Source organism: Oncorhynchus masou, unplaced genomic scaffold, assembly GCF_036934945.1.
Source record: "Oncorhynchus masou masou isolate Uvic2021 unplaced genomic scaffold, UVic_Omas_1.1 unplaced_scaffold_6327, whole genome shotgun sequence".
Classification (NCBI taxonomy): domain Eukaryota; kingdom Metazoa; phylum Chordata; class Actinopteri; order Salmoniformes; family Salmonidae; genus Oncorhynchus; species Oncorhynchus masou.
The window spans coordinates 5,529-18,353 of NW_027012757.1; the positions used below are offsets into that span (position 1 = coordinate 5,529).

General features: G+C 34.8%; 1 protein-coding gene across 1 annotated transcript; it reads left to right on the plus strand.

Moving 5' to 3' along the window:
* Nucleotides 1-1,445: 1,445 nt before the first annotated feature.
* Nucleotides 1,446-12,801, plus strand: LOC135536560 (butyrophilin-like protein 1; the record flags this gene model as incomplete). The annotated part of the gene is made up of 11 exons (XM_064962859.1): nucleotides 1,446-1,730; nucleotides 1,910-2,020; nucleotides 3,080-3,112; nucleotides 4,341-4,373; nucleotides 5,747-5,779; nucleotides 6,468-6,497; nucleotides 8,728-8,760; nucleotides 10,079-10,111; nucleotides 10,801-10,830; nucleotides 11,658-11,690; nucleotides 12,769-12,801. Coding segments are annotated over 11 exons (687 nt in total), but the record flags the coding sequence as incomplete, so codon positions are not given.
* Nucleotides 12,802-12,825: the final 24 nt, after the last annotated feature.

The following is a 12,825-nucleotide window of genomic DNA, read 5'->3' on the forward strand; positions in this document are numbered from 1 at the left end:
CTCTGTTTTTTATCTTGTATCTGTGTAGGTGCTGTATCCCAGCCAGTGATCTCTGTTTTATCTTGTATCTGTGTAGGTGCTGTATCCCAGCCAGTGATCTCTGTTTTATCTTGTATCTGTGTAGGTGCTGTATCCCAGCCAGTGATCTCTGTTTTATCTTGTATCTGTGTAGGTGCTGTATCTCAGCCAGTGAGGTTTATCTTGTATCTGTGTAGGTGCTGTATCTCAGCCAGTGATCTCTGTTTTATCTTGTATCTGTGTAGGTGCTGTATCTCAGCCAGTGATCTCTGTTTTATCTTGTATCTGTGTAGGTGCTGTATCCCAGCCAGTGATCTCTGTTTTATCTTGTATCTGTGTAGGTGCTGTATCCCAGCCAGTGATCTCTGTTTTATCTTGTATCTGTGTAGGTGTATCTCAGCCAGTGATCTCTGTTTTATCTTGTATCTGTGTAGGTGCTGTATCCCAGCCAGTGATCTCTGTTGTATCTTGTATCTGTAGGTGCTGTATCCCAGCCAGTGATCTCTGTTGTATCTTGTATCTGTGTAGGTGCTGTATCCCAGCCAGTGATATCTGTTTTATCTTGTATCTGTGTAGGTGTTGTATCCCAGCCAGTGATATCTGTTGTATCTTGTATCTGTGTAGGTGTTGTATCCCAGCCAGTGATCTCTGTTTTATCTTGTATCTGTGTAGGTGCTGTATCCCAGCCAGTGATCTCTGTTTTATCTTGTATCTGTGTAGGTGCTGTATCCCAGCCAGTGATATCTGTTTTATCTTGTATCTATAGGTGTTGTATCCCAGCCAGTGATATCTGTTTTATCTTGTATCTGTGTAGGTGCTGTATCTCAGCCAGTGATATCTGTTTTATCTTGTATCTGTAGGTGCTGTATCCCAGCCAGTGATCTCTGTTTTATCTTGTATCTGTGTAGGTGCTGTATCTCAGCCAGTGATCTGTTTTATCTTGTATCTGTGTAGATGTATCTCAGCCAGTGATCTCTGTTTTATCTTGTATCTGTGTAGGTGCTGTATCCCAGCCAGTGATCTCTGTTGTATCTTGTATCTGTAGGTGCTGTATCCCAGCCAGTGATCTCTGTTTTATCTTGTATCTGTGTAGGTGCTGTATCCCAGCCAGTGATCTCTGTTTTATCTTGTATCTGTGTAGGTGCTGTATCCCAGCCAGTGATCTCTGTTTTATCTTGTATCTGTGTAGGTGCTGTATCTCAGCCAGTGATCTCTGTTTTATCTTGTATCTGTCTAGGTGTTGTATCCCAGCCAGTGATCTCTGTTTTATCTGGTATCTGTGTAGGTGTTGTATCCCAGCCAGTGATCTCTGTTTTATCTGGTATCTGTGTAGGTGCTGTATCCCAGCCAGTGATCTCTGTTTTATCTTGTATCTGTGTAGGTGCTGTATCTCAGCCAGTGATCTCTGTTTTATCTTGTATCTGTAGGTGCTGTATCCCAGCCAGTGATCTCTATTGTTGGAACTAAAGGCTGGGGGGTGGTCCTGAAGTGTGAGTCTGGAGGCTGGTTTCCTGAACCTCAGATGGAGTGGCTGGACAGTTCTGGAACCTTCCTCCCTGCTGATGGACCTCCAGAGAGACACAGAGACTCAGAGGACCTCTACGCTGTGAGACAACATGTCACTGTGAACAAGACTGACACCAACAGGTTCACCTGTAGAGTTAACCAGACGGAGATCAACCACCTGAAGGAGACTGAGATTCATGTCCCAGGTGAGGTCTTCATTGGTTAACCCAAATACCTGAGACCTCTAGTTAGACTAGTTAGTGGAGGACGGTTTCCTAGGGGATGACCTTATTGGTCTGTTCAGTAGTATTTATAAATGATGCTTTACTTCCTGTACAGTATATATGTAGTGTTGTAATGGTTTGACCTGGCTTCTCTGTTTCAGATGAGGTGTTTCCTAAATCACAAGTAGGGTTGATTGTTGGTCTACTAATAGCAGCAGCAGTTGTAGTTCTTGCAGCTTCAGTTGGTGTCTACATGTGGAGAAAACATACAGGTGAGTTTAACCTTGATCTCTGACTGGTCCTTGACCTCTGACTGGTCATTAAACAAGTGTGATTTTTCAGTTTTTATTTTATTTCTTATTTGCAAAATTTTTAAAAAGCAAACTGTTTTTGCTTTGTCATTATGGGGTATTGTGATGTCATTATGGGGTATTGTGATGTCATTATGGGGTATTGTGTGTAGATTGATGAGGGCAAAAAAAAGGATTGAATCCATTTTAGAATATATATATATATACTGTCCCTTAAACTCTATTCATTTATACCAGGTTACCTTCAGACCAGTCCTGTATTAGATCAGGATATAACTAGGAATGACCCATATACTGTCCATTAGACTCTATTCATTTATACCAGGTTACCTTCAGACCAGTCCTGTATTAGATCAGGATATAACTAGGAATGACCCATATACTGTCCATTAGACTCTATTCATTTATACCAGGTTACCTTCAGACCAGTCCTGTATTAGATCAGGATATAACTAGGAATGACCCATATACTGTCCATTAGACTCTATTCATTTATACCAGGTTACCTTCAGACCAGTCCTGTATTAGATCAGGATATAACTAGGATTGACCCATATACTGTCCATTAGACTCTATTCATTTATACCAGGTTACCTTCAGACCAGTCCTGTATTAGATCAGGATATAACTAGGAATGACCCATATACTGTCCATTAGACTCTATTCATTTATACCAGGTTACCTTCAGACCAGTCCTGTATTAGATCAGGATATAACTAGGAATGACCCATATCCTGTCCATTAGACTCTATTCATTTATACCAGGTTACCTTCAGACCAGTCCTGTATTAGATCAGATATAACTAGGAATGACCCATATACTGTCCATTAGACTCTATTCATTTATACCAGGTTACCTTCTATAACACTGATGGGTCAACTGTTTCTCACATATGGGTTTAATGGTTATACTGTATATTAATTTGTTTTAAATACATAAAAAAAACAACTTTAAATACTTTAGCTTTTTAATGATTATTTTTGTAATTATTTAATACATTTGTTTTCTTTTGTCTACAGAGAAGAAGCGTAGAGAACTACTGGAAGAACGAGGTAAGTTGTTGTCTTGTTAGAGTATCACATATAGAGATTATGATTATTACTATAATACTGATGGGTCAACTGTTAATCACTGACCTCATGGTTTATTACTATAATACTGATGGGTCAACTGTTAATCACAGACCTCATGGTTTATTACTATAATACTGATGGGTCAACTGTTAACCACAGACCTCATGGTTTATTACTATAATACTGATGGGTCAACTGTTAATCACAGACCTCATGGTTTATTACTATAATACTGATGGGTCAACTGTTAATCACAGACCTCATGGTTTATTACTATAATACTGATGGGTCAACTGTTAATCACAGACCTCATGGTTTATTACTATAATACTGATGGGTCAACTGTTAATCACAGACCTCATGGTTTATTACTATAATACTGATGGGTCAACTGTTAATCACAGACCTCATGGTTTATTACTATAATACTGATGGGTCAACTGTTAATCACAGACCTCATGGTTTATTACTATAATACTGATGGGTCAACTGTTAATCACAGACCTCATGGTTTATTACTATAATACTGATGGGTCAACTGTTAATCACAGACCTCATGGGTTTAATGGTTATACTGTATATTAATTTGTTTTAAATACATAAAAAAAACAACTTTAAATACTTTAGCTTTTTAATGATTATTTTTGTAATTATTTAATACATTTGTTTTCTTTTGTCTACAGAGAAGAAAGCGTAGAGAACTACTGGAAGAACGAGGTAAGTTGTTGTCTTGTTAGAGTATCACATATAGAGATTATGATTATTACTATAATACTGATGGGTCAACTGTTAATCACTGACCTCATGGTTTATTACTATAATACTGATGGGTCAACTGTTAACCACAGACCTCATGGTTTATTACTATAATACTGATGGGTCAACTGTTAATCACAGACCTCCTGGTTTATTACTATAATACTGATGGGTCAACTGTTAATCACAGACCTCATGGTTTATTACTATAATACTGATGGGTCAACTGTTAATCACAGACCTCATGGTTTATTACTATAATACTGATGGGTCAACTGTTAATCACAGACCTCATGGTTTTAATGGTTATACTGTATATTAATTTGTGATTTTAAAAGAACGTGTGTGTGTTTACAACAAGAAAACACAGAATATTAATCAATATTCATATTTCCAGTCTTTATGATTATTATTATAATGCTTTTATACATTTGTTTTATTTTGTCTACAGTTAAGAAGCTTAGAGAAGATTTTGAGGAACAAGGTAAGTGGACTGTTGACTTGTTACAGTTTCACATATAGAGATTATGATGATTACTATAATACTGATGGGTCAACTGTTAATCACAGACCTCATGGTTTATTACTATAATACTGATGGGTCAACTGTTAATCACAGACCTCATGGTTTATTACTATAATACTGATGGGTCAACTGTTAATCACAGACCTCATGGTTTATTACTATAATACTGATGGGTCAACTGTTAATCACAGACCTCGTGGTTTATTACTATAATACTGATGGGTCAACTGTTAATCACAGACGTGGTTTATTACTATAATACTGATGGGTCAACTGTTAATCACAGACCTCATGGTTTATTACTATAATACTGATGGGTCAACTGTTAATCACAGACCTCATGGTTTATTACTGTAATACTGATGGGTCAACTGTTAATCACAGACCTCATGGTTTATTACTATAATACTGATGGGTCAACTGTTAATCACAGACCTCATGGTTTATTACTATAATACTGATGGGTCAACTGTTAATCACAGACCTCATGGTTTATTACTATAATACTGATGGGTCAACTGTTAATCACAGACCTCATGGTTTATTACTATAATACTGATGGGTCAACTGTTAATCACAGACCTCATGGTTTATTACTATAATACTGATGGGTCAACTGTTAATCACAGACCTCATGGTTTATTACTATAATACTGATGGGTCAACTGTTAATCACAGACCTCATGGTTTATTACTATAATACTGATGGGTCAACCGTTAATCACAGACCTCGTGGTTTATTACTATAATACTGATGGGTCAACTGTTAATCACAGACCTCGTGGTTTATTACTATAATACTGATGGGTCAACTGTTAATCACAGACCTCGTGGTTTATTACTATAATACTGATGGGTCAACTGTTAATCACATACCTCATGGTTTATTACTATAATACTGATGGGTCAACTGTTAATCACAGACCTCGTGGTTTATTACTATAATACTGATGGGTCAACTGTTAATCACAGACCTCATGGTTTATTACTATAATACTGATGGGTCAACTGTTAATCTCAGACCTCATGGTTTATTACTATAATACTGATGGGTCAACTGTTAATCACATACCTCATGGTTTATTACTATAATACTGATGGGTCAACTGTTAATCACAGACCTCATGGTTTATTACTATAATACTGATGGGTCAACTGTTAATCACAGACCTCATGGTTTTAATGGTTATACTGTATTTTCATTTGTGTTTTTAAATGACCGTGTGTTTGTTTACAACGAGAAAACACAGAATATTAATCAATATTCATATTTCTAGTCTTTATGATTATTATTATAATGCTTTTATACATTTGTTTTATTTTGTCTACAGTGAAGAAGCTTGGAAAAGATTCGGATGAAACAGGTAATTGGGCTGTTGACTTGTTAGAGTTTCACATGTAGAGATTATGATTACTAGAATACTGATGGGTCAACTGTTAATCACAGACCTCATGGTTTATTACTATAATACTGATGGGTCAACTGTTAATCACAGACCTCATGGTTTATTACTATAATACTGATGGGTCAACTGTTAATCACAGACCTCATGGTTTATTACTATAATACTGATGGGTCAACTGTTAATCACAGACCTCATGGTTTATTACTATAATACTGATGGGTCAACTGTTAATCACAGACCTCATGGTTTATTACTATAATACTGATGGGTCAACTGGTAATCACAGACCTCATGGTTTATTACTATAATACTGATGGGTCAACTGTTAATCACAGACCTCATGGTTTATTACTATAATACTGATGGGTCAACTGTTAATCACAGACCTCATGGTTTATTACTATAATACTGATGGGTCAACTGTTAATCACAGACCTCATGGTTTATTACTATAATACTAATGGGTCAACTGTTAATCACAGACCTCATGGTTTTTAATGGTTATACTGTATTTTCATTTGTGTTTTTAAATGACCGTGTGTGTGTTTACAACGAGAAAACACAGAATATTAATCAATATTCATATTTCCAGTCTTTATGATTATTATTATAATGCTTTTTTCCATTTGTTTTATTTTGTCTACAGTGGAGCTTAGACAAGAATTGGAACAACAAGGTAAGTGGACTGTTGTCTTGTTAGAGTTTCACATATAGAGATTATGATTATTACTATAATACTGATGGGTCAACTGTTAATCACAGACCTCATGGTTTATTACTATAATACTGATGGGTCAACTGTTAATCACAGACCTCATGGTTTATTACTATAATACTGATGGGTCAACTGTTAATCACAGACCTCATGGTTTATTACTATAATACTGATGGGTCAACTGTTAATCACAGACCTCATGGTTTATTACTATAATACTGATGGGTCCACTGTTAATCACAGACCTCATGGTTTATTACTATAATACTGATGGGTCAACTGTTAATCACAGACCTCATGGTTTATTACTATAATACTGATGGGTCAACTGTTAATCACAGACCTCATGGTTTATTACTATAATACTGATGGGTCAACTGTTAATCACAGACCTCATGGTTTATTACTATAATACTGATGGGTCAACTGTTAATCACAGACCTCATGGTTTTAATGGTTATACTGTATTTTCATTTGTGTTTTTAAATGACTGTGTGTGTGTTTACAACGAGAAAACACAGAATATTAATCAATATTCATATTTCCCATCTTTATGATTATTATTATAATGATTTTATACATTTGTTTTATTTTGTCTACAGTGAAGAAGCTGAGAAAGATTTTGAAGAACAAGGTAAGTGGGCTGTTGACTTGTTAGAGTTTCACATATAGAGATTATGATGATTACTATAATACTGATGGGTCAACTGTTAATCACAGACCTCATGGTTTATTACTATAATACTGATGGGTCAACTGTTAATCACAGACCTCATGGTTTATTACTATAATACTGATGGGTCAACTGTTAATCACAGACCTCATGGTTTATTACTATAATACTGATGGGTCAACTGTTAATCACAGACCTCATGGTTTATTACTATAATACTGATGGGTCAACTGTTAATCACAGACCTCATGGTTTATTACTATAATACTGATGGGTCAACTGTTAATCACAGACCTCATGGTTTATTACTATAATACTGATGGGTCAACTGTTAATCACAGACCTCATGGTTTATTACTATAATACTGATGGGTCAACTGTTAATCACAGACCTCATGGTTTATTACTATAATACTGATGGGTCAACTGTTAATCACAGACCTCATGGTTTATTACTATAATACTAATGGGTCAACTGTTAATCACAGACCTCATGGTTTTAATGGTTATACTGTATTTTCATTTGTGTTTTTAAATGACCGTGTGTGTGTTTACAACGAGAAAACACAGAATATTAATCAATATTCATATTTCCAGTCTTTATGATTATTATTATAATGCTTTTTTCCATTTGTTTTATTTTGTCTACAGTGGAGCTTAGACAAGAATTGGAACAACAAGGTAAGTGGACTGTTGTCTTGTTAGAGTTTCACATATAGAGATTATGATTATTACTATAATACTGATGGGTCAACTGTTAATCACAGACCTCATGGTTTATTACTATAATACTGATGGGTCAACTGTTAATCACAGACCTCATGGTTTATTACTATAATACTGATGGGTCAACTGTTAATCACAGACCTCATGGTTTATTACTATAATACTGATGGGTCAACTGTTAATCACAGACCTCATGGTTTATTACTATAATACTGATGGGTCCACTGTTAATCACAGACCTCATGGTTTATTACTATAATACTGATGGGTCAACTGTTAATCACAGACCTCATGGTTTATTACTATAATACTGATGGGTCAACTGTTAATCACAGACCTCATGGTTTATTACTATAATACTGATGGGTCAACTGTTAATCACAGACCTCCTGGTTTATTACTATAATACTGATGGGTCAACTGTTAATCACAGACCTCGTGGTTTATTACTATAATACTGATGGGTCAACTGTTAATCACAGACCTCATGGTCTATTACTATAATACTGATGGGTCAACTGTTAATCACAGACCACATGGTTTATTACTATAATACTGATGGGTCAACTGTTAATCACAGACCTCATGGTCTATTACTATAATACTGATGGGTCAACTGTTAATCACAGACCTCATGGTTTTAATGGTTATACTGTATTTTCATTTGTGTTTTTAAATGACTGTGTGTGTGTTTACAACGAGAAAACACAGAATATTAATCAATATTCATATTTCCCATCTTTATGATTATTATTATAATGATTTTATACATTTGTTTTATTTTGTCTACAGTGAAGAAGCTGAGAGAAGATTTTGAAGAACAAGGTAAGTGGGCTGTTGACTTGTTAGAGTTTCACATATAGAGATTATGATGATTACTATAATACTGATGGGTCAACTGTTAATCACAGACCTCATGGTTTATTACTATAATACTGATGGGTCAACTGTTAATCACAGACCTCATGGTTTATTACTATAATACTGATGGGTCAACTGTTAATCACAGACCTCTGGTTTATTACTATAATAATCAACTGTTAAGACCTCATGGTTTATTACTATAATACTGATGGGTCAACTGATGGGTAATCACAGACCTCATGGTTTATTACTATAATACTGATGGGTCAACTGTTAATCACAGACCTCATGGTTTATTACTATAATACTGATGGGTCAACTGTTAATCACAGACCTCATGGTTTATTACTATAATACTGATGGGTCAACTGTTAATCACAGACCTCATGGTTTATTACTATAATACTGATGGGTCAACTGTTAATCACAGACCTCATGGTTTATTACTATAATACTGATGGGTCAACTGTTAATCACAGACCTCATGGTTTATTACTATAATACTGATGGGTCAACTGTTAATCACAGACCTCATGGTTTATTACTATAATACTGATGGGTCAACTGTTAATCTCAGACCTCATGGTTTATTACTATAATACTGATGGGTCAACTGTTAATCACAGACCTCATGGTTTATTACTATAATACTGATGGGTCAACTGTTAATCACAGACCTCATGGTTTATTACTATAATACTGATGGGTCAACTGTTAATCACAGACCTCATGGTTTATTACTATAATACTGATGGGTCAACTGTTAATCACAGACCTCATGGTTTATTACTATAATACTGATGGGTCAACTGTTAATCACAGACCTCATGGTTTATTACTATAATACTGATGGGTCAACTGTTAATCACAGACCTCATGGTTTATTACTATAATACTGATGGGTCCACTGTTAATCACAGACCTCATGGTTTATTACTATAATACTGATGGGTCAACTGTTAATCACAGACCTCATGGTTTATTACTATAATACTGATGGGTCAACTGTTAATCACAGACCTCATGGTTTATTACTATAATACTGATGGGTCAACTGTTAATCACAGACCTCATGGTTTATTACTATAATACTGATGGGTCAACTGTTAATCACAGACCTCATGGTTTTAATGGTTATACTGTATTTTCATTTGTGTTTTTAAATGACTGTGTGTGTGTTTACAACGAGAAAACACAGAATATTAATCAATATTCATATTTCCCATCTTTATGATTATTATTATAATGATTTTATACATTTGTTTTATTTTGTCTACAGTGAAGAAGCTGAGAGAAGATTTTGAAGAACAAGGTAAGTGGGCTGTTGACTTGTTAGAGTTTCACATATAGAGATTATGATGATTACTATAATACTGATGGGTCAACTGTTAATCACAGACCTCATGGTTTATTACTATAATACTGATGGGTCAACTGTTAATCACAGACCTCATGGTTTATTACTATAATACTGATGGGTCAACTGTTAATCACAGACCTCATGGTTTATTACTATAATACTGATGGGTCAACTGTTAATCACAGACCTCATGGTTTATTACTATAATACTGATGGGTCAACTGTTAATCACAGACCTCATGGTTTATTACTATAATACTGATGGGTCAACTGTTAATCACAGACCTCATGGTTTATTACTATAATACTGATGGGTCAACTGTTAATCACAGACCTCATGGTTTATTACTATAATACTGATGGGTCAACTGTTAATCACAGACCTCATGGTTTATTACTATAATACTGATGGGTCAACTGTTAATCACAGACCTCATGGTTTATTACTATAATACTAATGGGTCAACTGTTAATCACAGACCTCATGGTTTTAATGGTTATACTGTATTTTCATTTGTGTTTTTAAATGACCGTGTGTGTGTTTACAACGAGAAAACACAGAATATTAATCAATATTCATATTTCCAGTCTTTATGATTATTATTATAATGCTTTTTCCATTTGTTTTATTTTGTCTACAGTGGAGCTTAGACAAGAATTGGAACAACAAGGTAAGTGGACTGTTGTCTTGTTAGAGTTTCACATATAGAGATTATGATTATTACTATAATACTGATGGGTCAACTGTTAACCTCATGGTTTATTACTATAATACTGATGGGTCAACTGTTAATCACAGACCTCATGGTTTATTACTATAATACTGATGGGTCAACTGTTAATCACAGACCTCATGGTTTATTACTATAATACTGATGGGTCAACTGTTAATCACAGACCTCATGGTTTATTACTATAATACTGATGGGTCAACTGTTAATCACAGACCTCATGGTTTATTACTATAATACTGATGGGTCCACTGTTAATCACAGACCTCATGGTTTATTACTATTACTGATGGGTCACTGTTAAGACCTCATGGTTTATTACTATAATACTGATGGGTCAACTGTTAATCACAGACCTCATGGTTTATTACTATAATATAATACTGATGGGTCAACTGTTAATCACAGACCTCGTGGTTTATTACTATAATACTGATGGGTCAACTGTTAATCACAGACCTCATGGTTTATTACTATAATACTGATGGGTCAACTGTTAATCACAGACCACATGGTTTATTACTATAATACTGATGGGTCAACTGTTAATCACAGACCTCATGGTTTATTACTATAATACTGATGGGTCAACTGTTAATCACAGACCTCATGGTTTTAATGGTTATACTGTATTTTCATTTGTGTTTTTAAATGACTGTGTGTGTGTTTACAACGAGAAAACACAGAATATTAATCAATATTCATATTTCCCATCTTTATGATTATTATTATAATGATTTTATACATTTGTTTTATTTTGTCTACAGTGAAGAAGCTGAGAGAAGATTTTGAAGAACAAGGTAAGTGGCTGTTGACTTGTTAGAGTTTCACATATAGAGATTATGATGATTACTATAATACTGATGGGTCAACTGTTAATCACAGACCTCATGGTTTATTACTATAATACTGATGGGTCAACTGTTAATCACAGACCTCATGGTTTATTACTATAATACTGATGGGTCAACTGTTAATCACAGACCTCATGGTTTATTACTATAATACTGATGGGTCAACTGTTAATCACAGACCTCATGGTTTATTACTATAATACTGATGGGTCAACTGTTAATCACAGACCTCATGGTTTATTACTATAATACTGATGGGTCAACTGTTAATCACAGACCTCATGGTTTATTACTATAATACTGATGGGTCAACTGTTAATCACAGACCTCATGGTTTATTACTATAATACTGATGGGTCAACTGTTAATCACAGACCTCATGGTTTATTACTATAATACTGATGGGTCAACTGTTAATCACAGACCTCATGGTTTATTACTATAATACTGATGGGTCAACTGTTAATCACAGACCTCATGGTTTATTACTATAATACTGATGGGTCAACTGTTAATCTCAGACCTCATGGTTTATTACTATAATACTGATGGGTCAACTGTTAATCACAGACCTCATGGTTTATTACTATAATACTGATGGGTCAACTGTTAATCACAGACCTCATGGTTTATTACTATAATACTGATGGGTCAACTGTTAATCACAGACCTCATGGTTTATTACTATAATACTGATGGGTCAACTGTTAATCACAGACCTCATGGTTTATTACTATAATACTGGGTCAACTGTTAATCACAGACCTCATGGTTTATTACTATAATACTGATGGGTCAACTGTTAATCACAGACCTCATGGTTTATTACTATAATACTGATGGGTCAACTGTTAATCACAGACCTCATGGTTTTAATGGTTATACTGTATTTTCATTTGTGTTTTTAAATGACTGTGTGTGTGTTTACAACGAGAAAACACAGAATATTAATCAATATTCATATTTCCCATCTTTATGATTATTATTATAATGATTTTATACATTTGTTTTATTTTGTCTACAGTGAAGAAGCTGAGAGAAGATTTTGAAGAACAAGGTAAGTGGGCTGTTGACTTGTTAG